Source organism: Papaver somniferum, unplaced genomic scaffold (genome assembly GCF_003573695.1).
Source record: "Papaver somniferum cultivar HN1 unplaced genomic scaffold, ASM357369v1 unplaced-scaffold_6, whole genome shotgun sequence".
Lineage (NCBI taxonomy): Eukaryota > Viridiplantae > Streptophyta > Magnoliopsida > Ranunculales > Papaveraceae > Papaver > Papaver somniferum.
In genome coordinates this window covers 2,388,235-2,412,098 of record NW_020648748.1, presented here as the reverse complement: position 1 = coordinate 2,412,098, position 23,864 = coordinate 2,388,235, and the positions used below count along the sequence as shown (strand labels likewise).

Here is a 23,864-nt window from a genome sequence, read left to right as displayed (position 1 = left end):
TGACTCGTCGCAAATAGCCTGCTCTGATACCATGTTAAAATACGGGCATCCAACTCAAAACCAATTGGCTATGAGTGGAGAGGCCCTAAGAATTATAAATCACAAGATCTTGGATTGCCCGGACAATGTGGAACTAATAATCTCAACATGATAACTAACCATCCGTGAAGAGTGCACAAAGTTGCTAATCGCGCAACAAATTATACTTGTAGTGGAAGTTTCAAAACCTGACCAAGTCATAAATGTAACAGCCTCCTCCACTACCCTACGCACCACCTCCATCTCTCTAGTCTAGCGTAACAGCTTCCTCCACCACCTCCACATCTCTCAAACCAACTTATGTAACTACCCACTCCCCCCCCCCCCCCCCCCCCCCTCTTATCAAATCCATTCTTATATTATTATGTACCTGATCACAATTCCCTCTGCATAAACCATTCTTAATATACAATTCTCTCTAGTCCAAAGTCTTATTCCCATGTCAACCATGAAGACAAGTCTACTTTTCTGTATGATCTTCATTTTTTATTCTCTTCACTACTTCACTGTGGTAGTACATTCTTTAGAGTGTGATGTTGGTGATACTAAAGGATGGGTTGTTCCACAACCTAATGCTAGTAATATCTACAACGAATGGGCTTCTAGAAAAAGGTTTCAAATCAACGACTCGATCCGTAAGTAATCTATATGTACAAACTAGTATTACGAAAGTTTAAGAACTGTTACGTGTTTGATATGAATCTTCTCTATTGTTGTTGTTGATTTTATCAGGTTTCAAGTATGGGAAAGATTCAGTAATGGTAGTGAGCGATACTGACTACAAAGCTTACAACTAAACCCAACCCAACCCATATTGTTCTCCAACAATGGCAACACCATATTCAAACTCGACCGCTCAAGTTACTTTTATTTCATCAGTGGAGTATCTGGTCATTGTGAAAGAGGACAGAAGATGATCATCAAAGTCTTGGCAGTTGAAGAAGAATCGCCTTCAGGGGATGGCAACACACCTGGTTCGAGTGGTGCGGCTAGTATTAGTTATTCTTCTATAGTTCCAATGGTCCTTTTGGTTGTTGCAGGGTCCGCTGGACTCCTGTAGACAGTATTAGTAGTTTAGTCTACGCATGCTTAATTTACTAGGAAGTCCACTGTGTTAGTATTGTTTATTTATTTGTATTCATATTATTTGTTGTTCTTTTTACTGTGTTAGTATTGTTTATTTATTTCTATTTATATTATTTGTTACTCCCATCCTCTTTAGCAGATAATGAAATGAATTTTATTCCTCATCTCAGACATGCAGCAAAGTAAAACTATTAATATATGCAAGCTGTGAATTCTTTGATTAGGAGGAAAAATTCAATACATATATACAACATTGTTATTTCACTGCCCACTACTCGTATATACGCGTAATATAAGAATGAGATCTAGAAAATGTTTCCTTATGCAGCCGGCTATATGCAAAGAACAGAACAGAAGAAGCAGGTTTATTGGTAATGCCATGCAATCCATAGAAATTAATATTATGATGACATTTCTTACAAACTATGATGACACTTTTTATTGCAAGAGATTCATTTCCATTTTATGGCTCTCAAAAGGTGTATCATTCTTTCCATATATACAACATTGTTATTTCACTGCCCACTACTCGTATATACGCGTAATATAAGAATGAGATCTAGAAAATGTTTCCTTATGCAGCCGGCTGTATGCAAAGAACCGAACAGAAGAAGCAGGTTTATTGGTAATGCCATGCAATCCATAGAAATTAATATTATGATGACATTTCTTACAAATTATGATGACACTTTTTATTGCAAGAGATTCATTTCCATTTTATGGCTCTCAAAAGGTGTATCATTCTTTGTGAGATTCCTTTAGTAATTATGATTTCAGATGTATAGAGATACTGTAAAGCCATATGTGTCATGGGCTAGGCAGATCATACCTTATAAATTGCATCTCAAACGAAAACTCCTTTCATCAAAATTTTCAAGAAAATTAGCCTAAGTGTGAGGAAAAAATATCAGAGCCAATTCAAACTAGTGTTTGTAGCAGAAATGGAAGGGAAAAATATGAAGATGATTTCTTTGCTGGTGATAGTGATGTTGGGAATTTTCGTCGGGAAGAGTTCTGCATTCAACAAGGACTGCTTTGTAGGATGTTTGATGACATGTGCTGTTACTCATCCTGACTTGCATATGCTTGAATGCCCATTTACTTGTTTGAAGAAATGTTTATCCGGAGGGGCTCATTCGTACAAGATTGAGTCTGTTGGTGGTCACTACTGCAAGCTTGGTTGTGCTACCGCAAACTGCATCAACAATAGCAGTCCTCAGAATCCTCGCGGAGATCAAGTTGAACATTGTGTTAATTCTTACTGCGCTAAAAAATGCCCAAATTAAACACCTTTCTACTACATATTAATTAATTACATGTATTGAGGAATTTCGTAATCAAATAAGAGAGTATGAATGTGATTCTTTGTTCAATTTATTTTGGAATCTATTTACCAATTTGATCCAATGATTTTATTAACTTGTGTTTCCGTTTTCCGTATGTCTCTTGAGGATCAATGTCATAATCTTAGCGTAAAAATGAAGAGATGAAGCTCGTTAGTCCGTACTCCAACTTGAAATTCCAGTTCCGGCGCTGCTGATAGAGTAGGCTCTTTCAGATGCTTGTGAATGATCCAAGTACTGGGACCTAAAACCTCATAATTCATTTTCTGGATATGATGTGAATGCAGTCTAACATTTTCTAGGACAAAAAAAAAATGATCTAGTTGGAATTCAAGTATGACATGACAGCTAATGCTAATGGCTAATTGTGACCTTGAATAAAAAACTAACGGCCAGAAAAGTGAGATCGCTCAAATATATATACCTGCAGTCATTGGTTTGGCTTTGGATTTTTTTTAATTTTTTTTTTTTTTTTGCCATTGCATCAATCGTTCCAGGAGCTGTTTTTTCGTTTTCTGCTCGGTCTTTTTCCATCGCCTGCTCTTTCTTCCCCCTATTGACAGTTTAGTTTTGGTGGATTTTTTCAATGTTGGTTTGTGTTCGTGATTAATCTTGAAGATTATTTTTTTAATCTATTTTAAATTAGGTGTGAGATATTTAATCTAAAAGAGAAAATGGTGTGAGATGTGTAGTTTGTGCGACTTTAGTCTTCAGTTATCAAATTAAAACAAAAGTTTGTATTCTAGACTGAAGATGAAAATTTAGATGGAAACCTCTACCAAAATCAGTATTTTTAAGGTTTCCCATACAAGTTTACAGAATTTTTGCCGTTGTTGCCGCCAAGAATAAAGATATATCCAGATATTTTTTCCGTTGTTGCCGCCACGTATATCCAGATATTCCTTGAAAAATCAGAAGCCCAAAACCATAATATGTTCTAAAGGACACTTAAACTGAAACCCTAAACATCTTGCTACCGCCTGTCAAGTGTCAACCACCCAAGTTTCGCAATTGAATGCCTGACAAAACGAAGAAAAAACAAGCGAGAAGACTGCAATGTCTGCAGATTTTATCATATAAAATCGAAAGCCAAATCAGCCAAATTTATCAACTGTTTGATTAGAATGAAAAAAGGAAAATCAAACATTTAACTGATAAATCAGAAGCACAAAACATAATATGTTCTAAAAGACACTTAAATTGAAACCTAAAACATCTTGCCACCGCCTGTCAAGCACCCAAGTTTGCAATTGAATGCCTGACAAAACGAATACAAAACAAGCGAGAAGACTGCAATGACAATAGATCAAAGCAGACCACAAACAACGATTATATATAAACATTCTCCTACAAATGGAAAAAAGACAGTTCCTTCCTACGACTGTTCTCAACATCATACCTCTACCCAAGCGCATACTTCATCTCTTGGTGACCCTGGTACCTGGTGGGCATTTTAGCTCAACTACCTTGATAATATCAACAGCAACTGTCTGCCTCATGTCCCTGACAGCGAATCGTCCAAGAGGTGGGTACTTAGAGAAGGTCTCCACAACCATGGGCTTCGTTGGAATCATCGTAACAATACCAGCATCACCATTCTTCAAAAACTTAGGCTCCTTCTCAAGCTCCCTTCCAGATCGCCTATCTATCTTGTAGAGGATTTCCGCAAACTGAACAGCAATGTGAGAAGTGTGACAGTCAAGGACTGGGGTATAACCATTACCAATATGACCGGCGTGGTTAATGATGATGACCTGTGAAGTGAAGCTGGCTGCTTCCCTGGCAGGGTCATCCTTGGAGTTGGAAGCCACGTAACCACGCTTGATATCCTTCACAGCAACATTCTTAACGCTGAAACCAACATTGTCACCTGGAAGAGCTTCTTGGAGAGCCTCGTGGTGCATCTCCACAGACTTAACTTCAGTAGTCAACCCAGTGGGTCCAAAAGTGACAACCATTCCAGGCTTGATGAATCCAGTTTCAACACGTCCCACTGGCACAGTTCCAATACCTCCAATCTTGTAAACACCCTGAATTGGGAGACGGAGGGGCTTGTCTGAGGGCCTTTTTGGCTCAGAGATATTGTCAAGAGCCTCGAGAAGAGTTGGTCCCTTGTACCAGTCGAGGTTGGTGGACCTGTCAATCATGTTGTCTCCCTCGAAACCAGTGGGGACGAAGGCAATTTTGTCTGGGTTGTATCCAACCTTCTTCAAGTATGAAGAGACTTCCTTTACAATTTCTTCGTACTACCCTTTGAGTACTTGGGAGTGGTGGCATCCATCTTGTTACAACAACAGATCATCTGCTTGACACCAAGGGTGAAAGCAAGAAGAGCATGCTCACGAGTCTGGCCATCCTTAGAGATACCAGCCTCCAAACCTCCAGTGGTGGAGTCGATAATAAGGACGGCACCATCGGCCTGCGAGGTACCAGTAATCATGTTCTTAATAAAGTCACGATGTCCTGGAGCATCAATAACTGTGCAGTAGTACTTGGTGGTCTCAAACTTCCACAAGGCAATATCAATGGTAATACCACGCTCACGTTCAGCCTTAAGCTTGTCAAGAACCCATGCGTACTTGAATGACCTCTTGTTAATCTCAGCAGCCTCTTTCTCGAACCTCTCGATCACACGCTTGTCAATACCTCCAAGCTTGTAGATCAAGTGACCAGTGGTGGTCGATTTTCCAGAGTCGGCATGTCCAATGACAACAATGTTGATGTGAACCTTCTCCTTACCCATATTGAGAGAGACAAGTTTACTGAAACTTAGGTTTAACTAAAGAAGAGAAGAATAGCCTTTAACAGAATCCACTATTATTGATTTAACTGTACAATGTTATTATACATAAACGACTCGATATATATACAAGAGTTTCTTGAGCTTAAAGATAAAGCGTTTCCTAATTGGTTATGATTTCCTAATTCACTAATATTACCAAAGAGAACAAACTCTGAAAACTACCGTGTACAACCTTGGGTCATGTTGTAACACGTACTGGATGTTGTGTTTACAGAGAGTGGGGAAATATAAAAGAAACCTGTTCTGTTCGGGCAAACGTAGTTCTTCTGGAAGTTTTATATTACAGTATGCATGTCCATGTCTTTTGCGTTGGTCGTGTATTTGATTTAATTGACTAACGGTCGTTGAACTTTGATTGCACTTAGTTAGTTTATGCTCGAGAATCTTCTCTTCTGATATAAGATCATTTAAACTAGATCGAAGTTTCGACGGGGATCTTTAGACTGTTTGTAGATCTAAAGACTTGTGATAATCCAACGTTAATAGACTCCGTTCCGTGTGTGATTGATCACAAGAGATTCAAGTTGATTAAGGCATATTTTGATACCCTCGTCTTTTCAAACTAGTTTATGGACTAAAGACAAATTTACTGATTTCATATTACGAATTCCAAGTCCACCATCTTCCTCAGCTCTCTCTATCTTTTCCCATTTAATGATGTAAATATCGTGACCCCACCAGAAGGATCATTGAACTTGATAAATCTTGTTTAACGACCCTTTAGAAAGAATATAGTTGCCCATGCTATAATTAGGGATAGAGGATAGGACACTCTTAGATAAAACAGTTTTTACCAGCTTTATTGGCAAAACAAGTTCTCCAACCATGTAATTTGGTACCAAACTTGGAAGTCAGTGGCTCAGAAGTATTGATACTACAATTTGATTTGAGAAGAAAAGTTCAAAGATATTTTTTATCCACACCCATCTCTTTTACTCCCAATTTTTATATAGAATTCCATTTGTTGTACACGGAACAACCCTTACTAAAATAAATTGAGGATTTTGAGTAATTGATTAACCGACCTGAGAAACACGAGTAAGATTTCAAGATAGACTTCAGTTGATCAATATTTATGTCAGTATACCTTCCAAAGAAAAATAGATCGTCTGCAAAAATTAAGCCAAATTGTGACGGTAATTTATTGTCATACTAAATAGTATTAAACTAGGAGATGCCGGCGTACTTAAATAATATATGCAAAAGTCAAATTAGTCAAACTGAGATTCGTGAACCTCGTTGAGGTAAAGAAGAGTTAAGATTGCAATCTTATTGTCCATCGGAAGGCCTCTACGTCACATTGTAATAATAATACAACCATTAAATCTTTAGCCTCAATAATTAATGATATAATAAAGAAAAAAAGACAAAAAAACAAATTATATGTAAAATATTTGATATAATTAATGTTTTTGAAGAATAATCAATAAACTCAGTCAATCTTAATGTATTTATGATCGAGAAGAAGAAAAAAAACATCATCTTAGAGATTTTTTTGTTTATGGATTATGTTCTAGGAGTTCTAGGAGAATGATCGTAGGAGAAAAAAAACAAAATCTTAGTTTGTTCCATTTTGATTGATGTTGTTGTGGAGTTTTTTTAAGAGAACAATTAGAATATACATCAATTTTAATGTAATCATGATTAAGAAAAAAATATTTTAGAGAAGATTAACAATTACAATTTATTTATTTTGGGAAAAAAGTAAGAATTAAGGTTTATATATAATTAATCAATTTGTCAGAATAGTAAGAACAATGATAATTAATATTAAGTATGATTAGCAAAAAAAATTTAGTGCTAATTTTGATTTTGAGTGAAATGGAGATTTAGATTGAATTGTTAGTAGAAAATTAAAACTTGTTTGGTTTTCATTTTAACTTTTGATCTTTTATTTTAAATCAAGCTTTTTGGACTATGGTAATAAATGTGTGGCAATATTTAAGAGAAGCCTTCCAATAAATCAGAATGTTCGCAAAAATATTGTTACCTTTAGATGATAAATTGATCTGAAATCTAGTAAATAGGAAAACTTCATTACACAGACGTCCAGTATTAATTATGAAATAAAATTCCAATTTTGCTAATCACATAATTCATTGAAGCGCGTAAAGACATGTAACATATAAATGCGACCGCAAATTAATACAGGATCCACTATACGTTTCTTTGGATCTCTTCAACCCCAAATGTCTCTGACTGTGATGCCGTAATCTTTCTCTTCATTCCCAACAAATGTACCTGAGTTAAGTGAAACAAAACTTTCCACATAAGGCTCCATCTGATCGATATTCTTCATGTATTCACACCCTTTCTTTTCTTCCAAGTGGATTCGCGCAATATCAACCCTCCATTTCCCATATGTTTGACCTTGGCCATTATATCTAATAGGATTTCAACATTTCTTAATGGTACAGCTCTCTAAAGATAGCGTTTTTGAATGGTGATTTAGATGAAGAAATCTATATGGAACAACCAGAAGGCTTTGATGTTAAAGGTTGTGAAAAGAAAGTTTGTAAACTGAAGAAATCTTTGTATGGATTGAAACAAGCACCTAAACAATGGCATGAGAAATTTGATCATGTGATGATTTCTAGTGGTTTTAGAATTAATGAATCTGATAAGTGTGTTTATACAAAACTTGTCAAGGATGCCTGTGTGATTGTATGCTTGTATGTTGATGATATGCTTATACTAGGTACAAACATGGATGTTATTAATGCCACTAAGAAACTGTTGAATGAGAAATTTGACATGAAAGACTTAGGCACCGCTGATGTCATATTAGGGATGAAGATTAGAAAAACTTCTAATGACTATAGTCTGAGTCAGTCTCATTTTGTTGAATCCATACTTAAAAAATATAATCAGTTTGACTGTAAACCTGTTTGCACTCCATATGATTCTTCTTGCAAACCTATATTTAAGAGAAGCCTTCCAATAAATCAGAATGTTTGCAAAAATATTGTTACCTTTAGATGATAAATTGATCTGAAATCTAGTAAATAGGAAAAGGGAAAAATAGCGTTTGGTCCTTTTTTAGGTGGTCCCATGTCTGTTTAGTCCTTTGGGAAAACTCCTTTACTGTTTGGTCCATAATAATTTAAAAATATAAAACAGACAAAATTACCCTTCCGTGTTAATTTTTACTTATTTTGTTGTAACATTTCATTCGTCAAAATGAACTCCTGTTAATTTATACTTATTTTTTCAAAAAACATATAAACCAGAGTTCAACCCAGAAATGAAATCCATATAAAAACCAAATAAAAACCAGAGTTCATTCCAAAAATGAACACCATGTAAAAACTTAAAAAAACAGAGTTCATTTCAGAAATGAACTCCATATAAAAACCTAAAAAAAATAAGAGTTCATTCCAGAAATGAACTCCATATAAAAACCTAAAAAAACAGAGTTCATTTTAGAAATGAACTCCATATAAAAACCTAAAAAGCCAGAGTTCATTCCAAAAATGAACACCATATAAAACCTAAAAAAACAGAGTTCATTCCAGAAATGAACTCCATATAAAAACCTAAAAAAATAGAGTTCATTTCTGGATTGAACTGCAGCATCATCTTCTTCGTCGTCTTCAACAATAGCAGAAATAAATTCTTCGTCATCTTCAACAACAGCAGCAACAATGAACTTCATCAAAATCATCGTCGCCATTCATCTTCAACAACAACAGCAACAAAAACGACGAAAAAACACACAAATCTTCGTCTTCTTCGTCATCATCTTCATCATCACGTCTTCATCATCTTCAACATGAGTTCATCTTCGATTTTTATAATCAAATCAAGATTTTCATACTCAAAAATCAAAATCTTTGTAATCAAAAACCAAATCGGTCTCTATAATCAAATCAAATCAATCTTTAAAAATAGATCTTCATCTTTAATCTTCAACAGCAGCATCAGAAAGAAAAAAGAAGAAGAAAACAAAGTAGATCTGGAAAAATAGAGGTGAGAGAAAATAAATCTGAAAAATTATTCTCTTCTCTCTTAATAATGAGTATATATATGGTCCCAATTAAAAGGTATTTCTGCCACTACCATTTGACAATTACATCATCCATGACATCATCCCGCGTGGATATTGTCCATCCTAGGACTAAATCATTATTTTTAGGACCAAACTATAATTTATATTTACAAAAAGGACCAAACAGACAATTAACTAGGTCAATCGGACTAGACTCAGTCTAATATATTATTCCTAGGACTAGAAGACTTCATTACACAGACGTCCAGTATTAATTATGAAATAAAATTCCAATTTTGCTAATCACATAATTCATTGAAGCGCGTAAAGGCATGTAACATATAACTACGACCGCAAATTAATACAGGCTCCACTATACGTTTCTCTGGATCTCTTCAACCCCAAATGTCTCTGACTGTGATGCCGTAATCCTTCTCCTCATTCCCAACAAATGTACCTGAGTTAAGTGAAACAAAACTTTCCACATAAGGCTCCATCTGATCGATATTCTTCATGTATTCACACCCTTTCTTTTCTTCCAAGTGGATTCGCACAATATCAACCCTCCATTTCCCATATGATTGACCCTTGGCCATTATCTCTAATAGGATTTCACCATTTCTTAATGATACAGCTCTCTTTATGTAATGACAGGATTGAATACCAATACTCATTGTCATAAGTTGTTGCTGGTCAATTTTGAAAAGTTTAGACCAACTCTCTCTTACTCCATAATCTTTCATCTCCCATATCTCAAATTTAACATTAGAAACACTACAAAGTAAGCAAAGGAAACCTCTCAACACGTCAAGAAATTCATAATCGAAATGATCCAGATGTTCAGCAGGCAGTAGTAATTCTTTGGATGTTTCTTCTTCCAAATCGAAAGAAAGTATAAATCGTTTTCCGTTCATACACGATTTTGCAAACCAATGGAGGGCTCCAGTTAAAAACACCCCAGGCTGTCCATTTGAAAGTTTACAAGGAAAGCCATAACAACGTTTTTTCCATGAATCTGAACGTAAGGTATATATATCAGCAGCAGAACAACCATAAGAATCTGTTTCACTAAAAATTGACACAAACTTATAATCATAACTCTTGGAATCATAGCCAAACCCATAACTGATGTCAATTATGTCGTTCATGTGACGGTCAGGAACGCTAACTTCTGATATTACTTTGTACTTACATGGATTCCAAACGTAAAAAGCATCATCATCATAACCATGGCATGCACAAATCGAACCATTATAACTACCCAAAATTCGAAATCCTCCATCGTGCTTCTTGAATGGGTATGTAACGTTTAAGGTATTCTCATTAGATATCAATGATTTCAATTCTACAACGCTGTATTCTTGGTTTACTGGGTCTTGTTTTGTTACGAGTAGTTTGATATTTTTATGTTTCGTATTAAGAAAATTAAGATCGAGCAAGTTATATCATGACTTGCATACGCAGCTGAATAAGATACAAATGAGCGGTAGCCATGTGAGAATTTCGATGATTAGGCAAGGCCTGCCGCCGAACTCTGACTTCTCCTTTCCATCCTAAATTACAAAGAAGAAGTTTCGTTTAAGGTTTTTGAGGAAGAAGTTTGGTTTAGGGTTTTTGATTACAAATACATATATTTAGATCCCACGGGCTCGGTAGCTCGTTATTCACTTTATACAGGCCGGGCCGGCCTGGATAGGACTGTTTATCTGCTTGCTTTTTAATTAGAATGATTTTTTGGGGACCATGGTTTTTTTGGGGGACCATGATTCTATTTTTAGTAAGACATTTAGAAGTAAATCTAGGTCACCCCTTATCTAGATATTTATATTAATACCTAAATTACCCTTCTGATTAGTTTTGGGTAATGATTAGTGAAATCATTAGTGAAATGATTAAGCTAAAGAAGTAGAATTATTGAGAGAGTAAAACTAGAGAAGATGAAGAAGAAAAACATGGAAAATAAATTTTTTTCCAATTCACTAAGCTTGAGCATTCAAGTGAAGTGATGATAGCTCATCTGATTCTTCATCTCCATCCTCTCCTAGAGTATTTGTTAATCTTCACAATGATCTAGATATGAGTTATTTCTTAGATGGTGAATGTATTCTTCCACAAACTCAATCTCAAGATGAAAATGATGGATTTTACCAACCACAACCAAAGGAAGAGTATTTGGGTACCCAAGTATGCTTCAAACATAGATAATGGTGGTTGAATTGGTCCAAATATTCATAGAACTGAAATTTTTTATAAAATATTCCTGCTAGGTTCAGGTAGTTCGGTTACCAAGTGCGAAGAACAGGTAACGGAACACGGAGTTCGGTTAATAAATGTCAAGAACATATAACCGAACACAGAGTTCGGTTTCTTTTTTCAAACACGCAGGTAGCCGAACTTTAGTGATATGATATACATAGGTATGTTCGGTCAGTTCACAAACTTCAACGCAACCAAGTTCCCAACCGAACTGTCGGTTAAAAGTAACCTAGTATTAGAAGTTCGGTTGGTTCGCAAACTTCAACATATTTTGCGAATCAACCAAACTAGGCTTATATATGCATATATCCAATTAGTCAAACGTTCGGTTACTACGAAATTTATTTCTTGGTGAATTAGGTAGAGTTCGGTTACAAAGAAAACTTAACATTTTTGCGAACGATCCGAACTTTTGGATTTCTCATTATTTTCGTAAACTAAAGTTCGGTGATATCCTTATTTTGCGAAGGAACCGAGCTTATGGACTTGTGTTGTTCTAATACAAGGAGTTCTGTTAAAAGTATTTTTTGCGAATCAACCAAACTCTGAGTTCGGTTAAGAAAACAATAATTCGTGATAACCGAATTTTTGCGACGAAAACGGACGTTTTGCGACGTAACCGAACTTTTCTCTGGAAAAAAAAACTCCATTAAACCTCTCCGCAACTTCCATTTTCAACTCATTTTGATGATTACTTCTCAATTATTCAACCAAAAACGAATGACAAGTAATGGGTTTGTGAGAATATCTTTGTTAATCTTTTAAATTAAGTTATATATAGAGAGGTGGTGGTGGTTGGTGGTGGTGGTAATCATAGGTGGTGGTGGTAATTGGTGGTTGGTGGTGGTGATATTGGAGGTGGTGGCGGTGGTAATCGGCGGGGGTGGTGGGAGGAGGTGGTGGTGGTGGTAATCGGTGGTTGGTGGTGATGATAATCGGAGGTGGTGGTGGTGGTAATCGGCGATGGTGGTGGAAGGAGGTGGTGGTTATATATATATAAGTGATTATTAGGTTGGTTTTAAATTAAATTAGGTTAAGGGTAGGTTAATCATTTCAACGCTTTAGGACACTCCTTATAACTATAGGGAGGATGGCCTAATAAAATCATGGTCCCCACAACAAAACCATGGTCTCTAAAAAATTATTCTGCAGTGGTGAAGGGCGAAAGACTTTGAAATTTGGTCCGATGGATTTCTATGTACACATTAGCATTTCATACCATGCTGACATCGGTTGGATTACCTTGGTTGTAGTGGATACCATTTAGAAGCCTTGTTTGTAAGAAAATACAATTAAAATTAAAAATGTGTTGGTAAGACTTGGGACTATTAACATCATCCAGTGTCCTCCTCTGTGGAATTCGGAACAAGCATGGTCCATTGGACCGATCACAATTCAAAACAAACATGGTCCATTGGACCGATCACAAAGCAGACATAACTCATTAGCTAAATATGGATGATATTAGTTGATGTTGTAGCTGCGAGAAACCCCACGTACATTCAAATGGAGTGCCTCTAGCTATGATGTGGTCGGACCACATACTATACGATCCCTCTTCTCTTCTCAGCACATATTAAAAATTAATTTAAAAATAAAAGGTATTCTATTTTTCTCATAAAAAACCTGGCTAAATTGGGGTGTATAACACTTGGGACCTATAGCTAGATGACAAAAAAGGTCACTAGAAATCACTTCACACCACCCCTTATCAAAATAATTACCTAACTACCTATTTTACCCCTGATTAGTTAGCATTAATTAATCGTATTAAGGGTTAGCTATGTTTTGGATGTGAGATTAACTAATGTTAGAGAGTTCTTCAAAACATCAAACATTCTGATTTATTTTCGTAAACAATTCTCATAATCGGTTTACGTTCATGCACTTATAAACAGATTCTGGATTGGTGTTTCCAAATTAATAGAGGACATTCATAATCGGTTAACGTTGATATGTATATAATCCGATTTTAATAAGCGGGTTTTACATATTACATATTATTGTAGGATGAATTTAGCACATGCATTAAGCCTTTAAACCCCTAGGTGACCCTAATGGACGAGCTATAGTCTCGTGAGGGTTTACAAAGAGGTCTACCCACAAAACTTATACAAAAACTTTTAAAGCCATCAATCTTCCTCCGAAGACGATACAACATCCAAGTAGTCTGGTTCATTCTCCGAGATTCTTTCTACCAAGAAGTGATAGCTTGCATCGAATGCGAATGCTTCCCCCTTTTCCTCCAAGTAGCGCGCTTTCATGACTTCGTGCTACAAAAACACAAAAACAAACTTACATTTGTTAGTGGTGTTTCATTCGAAGATAAAACAACATAGGTTACGTAAAAAAAAAAATCACAAAAATACTTACAAATTGTGCAATGGACAAATTGAAGGGGCAAGTGTTAAAAATCCGAGGTTGGATAGCTAGATAAGGAAGTATCGCATTTTCGATGACTAGGTACCTACCATGGACTTGTTGAACACTTCTTCCATTAGGATTCCCAAAATCTTGCCTAAATTTGTTGTGTACCCTAGCCCAAAAGGTTACGGAATCCACCCTTTCGAAGGATTGACGTCTAAGTCGAGTTTCCGCATACCATGCTTTGGTGATTGCCAAATCTTGGTTTAAATCAAATGATGTTATTTTTTTGTATGTAGAGGTACGAAATGAGTAGTTGTGGAGTATATGGAGTAAGAGGGAATAAAATGATCAATTTTGAAGAAAATGGGATCCAAGGGTGAGGTCTCTATTTATAGAGAAAGTCCCTAACGACTATTTTTTTTGAAAAACATGAAATAATTCGGTATAATCGGTCTTTTAGAAGGACTGTAAAACCCGATGGTGTTTATATGCCACAAGGAATCGCTCTTTCTTGTGACCAACGTAAACCGATTAAAGACATGTTAAAATTTTGAATTTTCACCCACACCAATCGATTTATATATATGCATATGTGACCCGATTCTAACTTGAAAAACATACATGAAAAATAGCTTGAACAATCAGTTTATGTTGACATATCGAGTAGACCGATTGTTGGCATGTCAGGCTAGAATAAATGAGCAACACATAATTATAATTAAAACATTAAGTGCATTAAGTTCAAAACAAAGATCATCCAAAATACAAACATCAACCATCCCAAAAGACTTCAAACAACCACAAGTCTTATAAACTTAAAGCTTTGCATCAGCAACAACATCAGGAACAGCAGCACCACCACCAACACTAGCATCAGGAGCAGCTGCCGATTCCACGCAACTATAAGAATAGGAGAACTAATGTAAATCGCTGCAGAAAGTAAAGAAGGAAATGCCGATTCCACACAAATTGTTATTTTTTATTTTCAACACATAGTCTTTCCAACCAATATTACTGCTATGCTCTAGGAGATTCAGATCCCTTGGTAAGTATCAGAAAACATGAAGAATGTCTGCAAAGAAAGGGAGAAAAGAGAATCATCAAACAAATAAAACGAGTACAACATGAACTATTGTGGTAGCGCTAACGAAGTTACATATATTAAAAATCAATTTTAAAAAATAAATGATTCGATAACTATCAAGACGGTAAACGTCGGTCCTGTGATCCAAACTCTAATTAAAATTTTGATGTGACCCAAACATAATTCTAGTCACTTTTATGTGACCCAAAATCAAAATATCCCTAAAAATTAAGTAGTACGGGGAGCAAATTGTGCAAAGACGAGTAGAACATGAAGGGTGCACAAACTTGATAAAAATTAAGTAGTACGGCCAACTTTGTGTCCTAGTCACCAATCTCTCTTCCTTGACTTGATAACTAACCATCCGTGAAGATTGCACAAAGTTGCTTAATCGTCCAACAAATTCATCTTGTACTGGAAGTTTCAAAACAATGACCAAGTCGTATGTCAAACCCATAACAATAAGTTTGTACCGTTACTACTTCTCTACGCACCATCTCCATGATGGTTCCCTCCACTACCTAGTCTTACAGCTCCCTCCACTACCTCCACATCTCTTAAACCAACTCATGTAACTACCCACTCCACCTTCATCAAAACTATTCCTATAAATATTCTTATGCAACTTATCACAGTTCCCTCTGCATAACCCATTCTTAATATACAATTCTCTCTTGTCCAAATTAAGTCTTGTTCCGATATCAACCTATACCATGAAGACAAGTCCACTTTTCTGTATGATCTTCATTTTCTGTTCTCTTCAGTACTTCACGGTGGTAGTACATTCTTTAGAGTATGATGTTGGTGATACTAAAGGATGGGTTGTTCCGAAACCTAATGCTACTAATATCTACAACGAATGGGCTTCTAAAAAAAGGTTTCAAATCGACGACTCGATCCGTAAGTAACCTATATATAAAAATTAGTAGTGCAACATTTATGGAAGTGTTATGTTTTTGATATAAATTTTCTTTATTGTTGTTGTTTATTTTATCAGGTTTCAAGTATGGGAAAGATTCAGTAATGGTAGTGAGTGATACTGACTACAAAGCTTGCAACTCAACTCAACCCATATTTTTCTCCAACAATGGCAACACCATATTCAAACTCGACCGCTCAGGTTACTTTTATTTCATCAGTGGAGTATCCGGTCATTGTGAAAGAGGACAGAAGATGATCATCAAAGTCTTGGCAGTTGATGAAGCATCGCCTTCAGCGGATGGCAACACACCTGGTTCTAGTGGTGCTGCTAGTATTAGTTGTTCTTCTATAGTTCCAATGCTCCTTTTGGTTGTTGCAGGGACCGCTAGACTCCTCTAGAAATTTGATAGTAGTATTAGTTTAGGGGTTTTAGTCAATGCTTAATTTAGGAAGTCTACTGTGTTCTTCTTTATTTTTTTATTTTTATTTGTTATTTGTTATTCCCATTCTCTTTACCATGAAAACGGATGTTAGGAGTTGTTTTATTTGATGATGAGAGAGATTAATATGATTTTAATTATTATTATATTGGTTTGATTTGCTTAAACTTGGTTTTGTGTGTTTCTTCCTCAATTTTTGACACTGATTTATAATTTATTTCGACTTATACTAATTAAGTTTGATTTCCTTTCATCTCAACTCATTTAGAATGGACTTCAGCAGATGTAAAAAATTGAAGCTAAAAAAAAAGACTTCACAGTATGGATTTATCATAGTTTATCCCAAAAAAGATCATTTTCTATTAGATTGTATGATGCCAAAATTGGATAGATATATAGCTAACTGATCACAAGCTTTCTCAATGCATGCACTTCAAGAGTACGACTGTATGAGAATGAACTACTAGGATAGCAATATAGCTGCGCATCCATCATTAGTGTTTTGGATTGAATATTGTTCTGTTAAGATGTAACTAGGTATCACCGGGCCGTCCTCTTGGATTTGTTTGTGTTGAATTGTTCGTGTTTTCACATTATAAATGGTAACGATCTATCTAATTTTTGTAAACTTTTTGGGTCGGCTGGTTAGTACATTTCTATAACTTTTTTTTTTTTAAGAAAGAAGGATATATTGAAAAAGAAAAAACATGTACAGGGTATTTACATGGCCATCAGACCATCAAAAAGAGTAGAATAATGCTTAAAACGTTTCTGTAGCAGAGTTCCATAGGTAAATCCATTGCTTGACAACAATCTCCAGTTTATACAGTGATTTAGCTCTTCCTCCACGAAATATCCTATTACGCTCATTCTGCACCTCCCAACAAATAGTGAATGGCAATAAGTGCCATGCCATCTTGGCCTTAGCCGAACTCCTTTCTAACCTCCAACTAAGCATGAAATTCTTTAACTGCCAAGGCATCACCCAATGAACATCCATCATTGCTAAAAAATACCTCCATAACTGCGAAACCACACTGCAGTGCATGAATAAATGTTCCAGCGTTTCTACAGCAGCATTGCAAAGGACACACAAATTGGAATGAGTCATAACACCCCTATTTTGAAGCATATGTCTAGTTGGATTTGATTCAAGAAGAGAAGCTCAAATTAAAAATACAACTGTCGGAGGTACATGTTTGCTTGCCAAAATTCTATGTCCATCCCAATCAGGTTCCGTCTGTGTTGGCTTCATATAAATCGCTTTTGACGAAGCATCACCTTCCAAACAATCTTCTTCTCCATAAGTCATAGCGGCGAGTCTTATATCATGCTTAATTTCCAAAAGATCACTACAAGAAAAACTGGATTAAGCAACCAGGCAGTTTTGGTTGTAAAAGCCCATATTGGGTTGCTCTAACCCTTAGAGCGACTTAATTTGGCTCTCGCTCTTGAGTTGCAAAAGGTGGGATCTCTATAGGTCTAGAGAAGCTAGGCAATTGCTTTAATATTAATAATCAACCAACTATCATGTAGCGTCTTCTTTGTTCATCGCTTCATAGCTAGACCGACCTATTTAGAGCAAGCAAAATAACCATCACTTTAAAGCTAGACCAACCGTTCTAGAGCAAGTTGAACACCAATGCCTCCATAGTTAGACCAACCATCCTAGAGCAAGTAGACTACCCATCGCTTAAAATCTAGACCAACCACCCAACGAGCAATTAGAATACCGAGTCCATAGATACATGGAGCAACTGGCTTGAAGTTGGTTGCTTAAGTATCAAGCTAGCAAATTTTTGCCTCCCTAAACGCCGATGATGATTTTACAATCCAAAATTGTAATTATTTATTTAAAATTAATAAGTACAACAAATGATGAACCAAATTAAGAAAATAATTAAATTTTATTATATCAGAGAATTCATTTTACATCATTTCTTAAGTAAATTATAGTCTTTACAGAAAAGAAAAAAAGAACAAAAATACAAATCTAATCAATTCCTTAAGAAAAAAAATTACAATCTCCACAGTTTTAAAACAAAAGATAAAGAACGCTTTCTACTTTGAATCACCCATCAATGCGTTTAAATTTCTTTTCTCATCATTGGGATCTCGTTCCTCCCTCCCTAAAATGATAAAAACCGGGTCCTGCATTTACAGAAACACCCAAATAAACACAGAAGATTATTGCTATGAAGAATAAGAAAATCAAATTAAAACAAAAATAGCATTAAACCTAGAAACGGATACTCAAATAATATTAACAAAAGAATCAAGAAACAAAACAACAATACCTGATATTTGACAATTTTCAAACACATTCTTCAAACCAGATTTGTTCATTAGAACAAATCCAGATAACATAAATAAAGCCAACATTGTAAACCAAGAAAGGAATTAATACTAAACCAGATCTATTAATACTAAAAAAATCTCTTTGCACATACACAATAGATATACAGAACAAGTGAATTACCTATTACCTTTACTGAACTTTCCATGGTGATCTGTCCAATTGGTTTACCAAGTTCTGCATTGAATAGTGCTTCGCCGAGATCTCTTGCAGTTTTCTTTACAGCCGAAAAAACGAGCGCCTGACAGGCAAACCAAGTACCTCGCATAAAGGGTTCGACAACGATCCATGTCGCCAAGTTGCAGCTCAATCTCAATATATTTATTAAAAATCTGTTATTGATACGGATAATGTTAGTGTGAGAAATTTAGGATACAAAAATTTCAAAGTTAAGCATAGTTTAAGGATCGACATAGAGTACCTTATCTTTGGGCGCCACTCCAATTGCATATTGACTGCTTTGCCTGCTCATATCTTCTTGCTTCTTACTTAGATGCAATACTTCTCAATCTATATACTGACACCACCACAAACATCATAGCATCATCAGACTCGTCAGCTCATGGCAATAGCACACCAACTACTCAATATAATCATTCAACCATCTTGTAAACCACTCCATTTCACCTCATCTGATCACTGTCAAAGCCATTCCAGAAGTAATATCAAGTTATAGTACTTATTATATAAGCTTAAAACACTGCACCAGAAGAAACATATTATCCTATAAAGTTTCAGTATAAGCTTAAAAACAATAAAGACCATTACATTAGTAACTCAGACTAATAAGCTTTAAGCAATTAAAGTATAGTCAGGATCTTTCAAATTTTATCTGTAAAGTGAGTCTCAACAAACAATGCAAGGTAAGCGTATTAACGTATTAGGTGAATCATCATAATACATATACGAGAAAATCATAATCAGTTTGCGTAAAAACAATAAAGACCATTCACATTTCCTGGCTCTAACAAAGCATATCTGCAATCTTTCACTCACAGCCCCTCCGTACCAATGATTTACTCTTAAACTAAAAATATGCATTTTACCCTCACTCAACACCTGATAACATCAACAAACAACATATATTGCAGTACAAAGAACATGGCTTGACCTAGTCTACGTAGTAACATAGGGTACAAGATCATATATCAAGTAGACTTGTAACTGCAAAAGCATTAAAAAACAGTGAGGATTAGTATTGCATAATTGAGGACACACACTATTTGTTTGAATTCAAATAAGCAGTTCTCTTTCACAGTAATGTGCTGGTAAATATCAAAGTAGTACCAAAATTTAAAAGGAAGCAAGAGATATACCCTAAGTATGCCTAAATCAACTTGTAAGTCCTCATGGATTCATGAATTTTATAAATATGTCTACACAGAAGAAGCACATATTTCTTAATAGCAGCTTTTATTGTAGAAAAGGTTCTGAGATTTCCATGTATTGCCCTATAATGCTATCTTTTGACTCAACATATAACATAAAATCTTAAATGAAATCATATTTCATGTAACAATTGCAGAAATTAATCAAAAATTAATCAAATAAGCAGTTATCTTTGGGGTTAGAAAATGGATTTTCAACAAAGGGAGAGATATAGTACCTGGAAACTGGAAGTGATGGAAGCTGCTTGGATGATGAAGGTAATGCTCTCATCACTTACTTCAGCTGTTCTGCGACTCCAGCAATCACCCAAAACACCACCCCTAGACACCACAGAAAACCCCCATATCTCCATCAATCGAGCTTATGGAATGAACCCACAGATCTGTTATCGTTGAACCGTTTTCATTCCCATCTTAATTTGTACCCAAATCCAAAAGTTGTTGTTGCGAGAAATTGAAATAATTGGCTTGAATACAGTCCTTCGACAAATCGAACCCCAATTTCAGTCCTTGAGGTCTCCATCTCGTTGGTAACTGCTTTCACATCTTCTTAGCTTCATCAATCCATATCAGTACCACCAATAAACCCGAGAACATCAGAATCAATCAAATCTCTTCGATTCTTTTCTTTGCTCAAATCCGTCAAACCCATTAACTCAACATATCAGACCAACAACACCCATCGTCGAATTCATCACCAACAGCTCCAGAACCATTTTCCTATCACCACCAGAATTCATTTCCACAACCACTAAATCATCTACTGAGATAATAGGGTTGAAAAAATTGTTTCGATTTCGTTGAAGAAATAATATGGTTTACTGAAATTTGGTTGAAGAATTAGGATTTTGATTTTGAGGAGATCTTGAGATTTGGTTTTGTTTCTTCAACAATGAGGATGTAGGGTTTCTGATTTGCTTCATACTGAAAAAAATCTTGAGTGAGGGTTATTTTTTTCTGATGGAGGCGCAACTTGAAGGGTTTTTTTTTTCTGAGGGAGGGGAAGATGAGAGACGAGAAAAGTGGGTGAAAGAAAAAAAAATCAAAAGAATTTTAACGGACAAGATGTGGTAGGATGGGGTCATACGGATTATGAAATTTTTTGGACGGTTGTAGATTTAAGTTAAGAGTGTCATACGGATCAAGGAAAGTGTGTTTTATTGTGCGTTGTTTTTGTGTTAATACGAACTCATGTTATCGGTTCAATTATCAACCTTCGACATGAAAAAAAATTTAAAAAAATATTAATAAATTTAGGACATTGTTATTGACATTCTGATATAAAAAGATCCAAAAAATGTATAAGAATGAATGGGGAAATGAAAAATGAATTCGATAATTGGTGTGTTTCGTTGTGCTTTCTCTTTGTGTTTTTGTGCTTTCTCTTTGCGCTTCCGTTTTGAGTTTCGACTATCCGCATAGGTCATGGAGAAATTTTGACAAGTCATACAGGTCATGAAGTAGCTTTAGTTCACACTGGTAAACTCAGGTTATAAGATTCCTAGAGATGGACCACGAAATTCAGAATGGTTCTGTCTTCAAACTTAGCTAGATACATCATCAAACCCTGGCTCTGAGATCGAAGTTTAGCCATGAGTGAACTACTATAAGTCGAAAACTTCATAAGAACGATGGATCCATCCATTTACATGTAAGATTCCTTTGGAATATACCCTAAAACCTTAAAAATCTATGTTCTGGCATATTGTACGCATATCATGGCTCCGAGATCGAAAACTGGTCGTGAGTGGACTATTAGATATGCAGTCTGTCTCTACTTCTATTTCTTCGGTCTCGATTTAAAAATAGATTCCTGATTATAAATTAGACCGACCTTGTTATCTGAAACCTACTGTTTGGTTTATACAAGTGCATCTCAATCGATCGACCTTAGTCAATTTAGCCACATAGTTATCTATCAAATAAACCGAATTTTTGTGGCTTCACTTAATTTCACTTTTTATTTGTCAATCTTACCCAATGTCAATCGGCCTCACTCAGATTTTCCCAAAAATCATTAGGTTATTTATTATATATCATTTTAATTGAATGTTCATCGACCTTAATTAATTAAAGACATTATTTATCAATCTTGTCCAATATTACTGGATCTCACTCAATTTTTCTTAGATTCCATGAGTTTATATGGTTATCGATCAAATAAACTAAATTTCCTTCGTTTTGACTTAATTTAACTTGTTATCCATCAATCTTATCCAATATCGTTGGACCTCACTCAGTTTCTCTTAGATAGATTGGTTTATCTAGTTATCCATTATTTTAACTGAATGTCCATCGACCTTTGTGTATTTCACCCTTTATCTATCAATGTTATCCAATTAGCTCGACCTTACTCAATTTATCTTACATAAATTGGTTTATCCAGTTACCATTATTTTAACTGAATGTCCATCAGTAATTCACCGAGGATGGGAACTACTGACAGTAAATCGGGAAAATTGACCAAGTTCCACCGATTTTTTGAAAAAAAAGAATTAATAATATAATTTTAAAATTTTCAAGGTTTTGATAAAACACCTAAATCAATTTCATGTTAAATCATAGGAATCAGATTTTTCAAATTTATCTGGCCAATAGAAAGTCAAGAGCTATGTAATGATTGGAAACAAACTCGGTAATTACCTTCGGTTTTCAATTAGATAGAATTTCGAGTAATGTATTAGAAATGGACGGGAATGAACAAGTGAATTATTATCGTAGAAAATATGTAGAACATATAAATTTTGGATTGAATACTATGAATGTGTATAAATCAATTGAATGAAAATGATTAGCAAAATGAGAAAGAATGGGAAACCCACCTAGTAAAATTACTATAGAACTTCTATTGGTAACCCACCTCGTAAAATTTCTACAAATCAAAATTAAACATCTCAATATCAAACATCAAACACTAGATTGGTGATCGCTTCCCTTTCCCATTATTAGAATCATCCACTTTCCTTTTCTGAATTGGTTGTCGCTATACCTTAGTTGCTGAGACAGGTTTTTAGCAGCCAAACATATTTTGAATTGCTGATACATGGTAGCTTGAAGTAAATAGCTACTAACATACTATTCCACTCGCTATGTAGTACTGGGAAAAATGGTGGAGCAACCCACAAATTTAATTAGTAGCTACGATTTAATGGGAGCACGTTAATAGCAGCCAAAGTTTTTGGTAATTGCAAACATGGTTGCTTAACTATTAAAGCGACCAAAATTTTGAGAGCTTGCTAAGATTTTGGTCGCTAAAACCAAGTTTTCTTGTAGTGGATCTATCCTTTCTGCCGGATCCAAGTCCATGTTGAATTAAAAATTACATCTTGATTGAAGAATTGTATTCACGCTTGGTGTCTTTTGAGTACTTATCTTGTAGAGCCTTGGATATTTATCTCTGAAAGCCTTCTTCTCGCACCACCAGTCATGCCAGAATCTAAGAGTTGAGCCATCTTTAACCTGCACATGCACGGAATCAAAAAATACCTTATTCTCTTTAAGAATATCAAACCACATACTTCTCCCCATTGATCCCTTGACTTGCAAAGGAAGCAAGCAGTCCTCCTTCGCTTTTGATTTTTCGTAAACAATACACCTCCAAAGCGCCGTCTTTTCCTTACTATATCTGACATGCCATTTTGCTAGCAAGGATTTGTTCACCAATCTCAAGCTATGAATGCCCAATCCACCTTTTTTTTTGGCTTGCAAATTCTCTAAAACGATACCCAGCTCATCTTCCATCTATCCTCATCTTCCCCCTATAAAAACTTCCTCATTATCGTGTTTAATCTTT

The 23,864-nt window shown here is 35.4% G+C and overlaps 3 protein-coding genes, 1 long non-coding RNA gene and 2 pseudogenes across 4 annotated transcripts; 3 read left to right on the top strand and 3 right to left on the bottom strand.

The window, feature by feature from the left end:
* The first annotated feature begins 454 nt into the window (after positions 1-454).
* Positions 455-1,099, top strand: LOC113343520 (annotated as a pseudogene).
* Positions 1,100-2,066: 967 nt separating this feature from the next.
* LOC113343519 (thionin-like protein 2) lies at positions 2,067-2,411 on the top strand. The gene has a single exon (XM_026587672.1). The coding sequence runs from the start codon at positions 2,067-2,069 to the stop codon at positions 2,409-2,411; it is 345 nt and encodes a 114-aa protein (XP_026443457.1).
* A 1,475-nt stretch (positions 2,412-3,886) lies between these two features.
* On the bottom strand, positions 3,887-5,211 carry LOC113343518 (annotated as a pseudogene).
* Positions 5,212-9,654: 4,443 nt separating this feature from the next.
* On the bottom strand, positions 9,655-10,407 carry LOC113343517 (F-box/kelch-repeat protein At3g06240-like). The gene has a single exon (XM_026587671.1). It carries the CDS (start codon positions 10,405-10,407, stop codon positions 9,655-9,657), a length of 753 nt encoding a protein of 250 aa, XP_026443456.1.
* Positions 10,408-15,621: 5,214 nt separating this feature from the next.
* Positions 15,622-16,440, top strand: LOC113343448 (stellacyanin-like). The gene is made up of 2 exons (XM_026587625.1): positions 15,622-15,866; positions 15,964-16,440. The coding sequence occupies exons 1-2, from the start codon at positions 15,680-15,682 to the stop codon at positions 16,284-16,286; spliced, it is 510 nt and encodes a 169-aa protein (XP_026443410.1). The 5' UTR covers positions 15,622-15,679; the 3' UTR covers positions 16,287-16,440.
* A 1,775-nt stretch (positions 16,441-18,215) lies between these two features.
* Positions 18,216-18,711, bottom strand: LOC113343465. The gene is made up of 2 exons (XR_003357267.1): positions 18,625-18,711; positions 18,216-18,478 (listed from the first exon to the last, which is right to left on the bottom strand). It is a non-coding gene; the product is annotated as an uncharacterized LOC113343465 (long non-coding RNA).
* Between the last annotated feature and the right edge of the window lie 5,153 nt (positions 18,712-23,864).

Excerpts from the sequence above, each read along its gene's own strand:
- LOC113343519 (XM_026587672.1), top strand. The coding sequence starts at position 2,067 with ATGGAAGGGAAAAATATGAAGATGATTTCTTTGCTGGTGATAGTGATG.
- LOC113343517 (XM_026587671.1), bottom strand. The coding sequence starts at position 10,407 with ATGAACGACATAATTGACATCAGTTATGGGTTTGGCTATGATTCCAAG.
- LOC113343448 (XM_026587625.1), top strand. The coding sequence starts at position 15,680 with ATGAAGACAAGTCCACTTTTCTGTATGATCTTCATTTTCTGTTCTCTT. Across the intron at positions 15,867-15,963 it reads TCAAATCGACGACTCGATCC|GTTTCAAGTATGGGAAAGAT; the intron begins GTAAGTAACCTA and ends TTATTTTATCAG.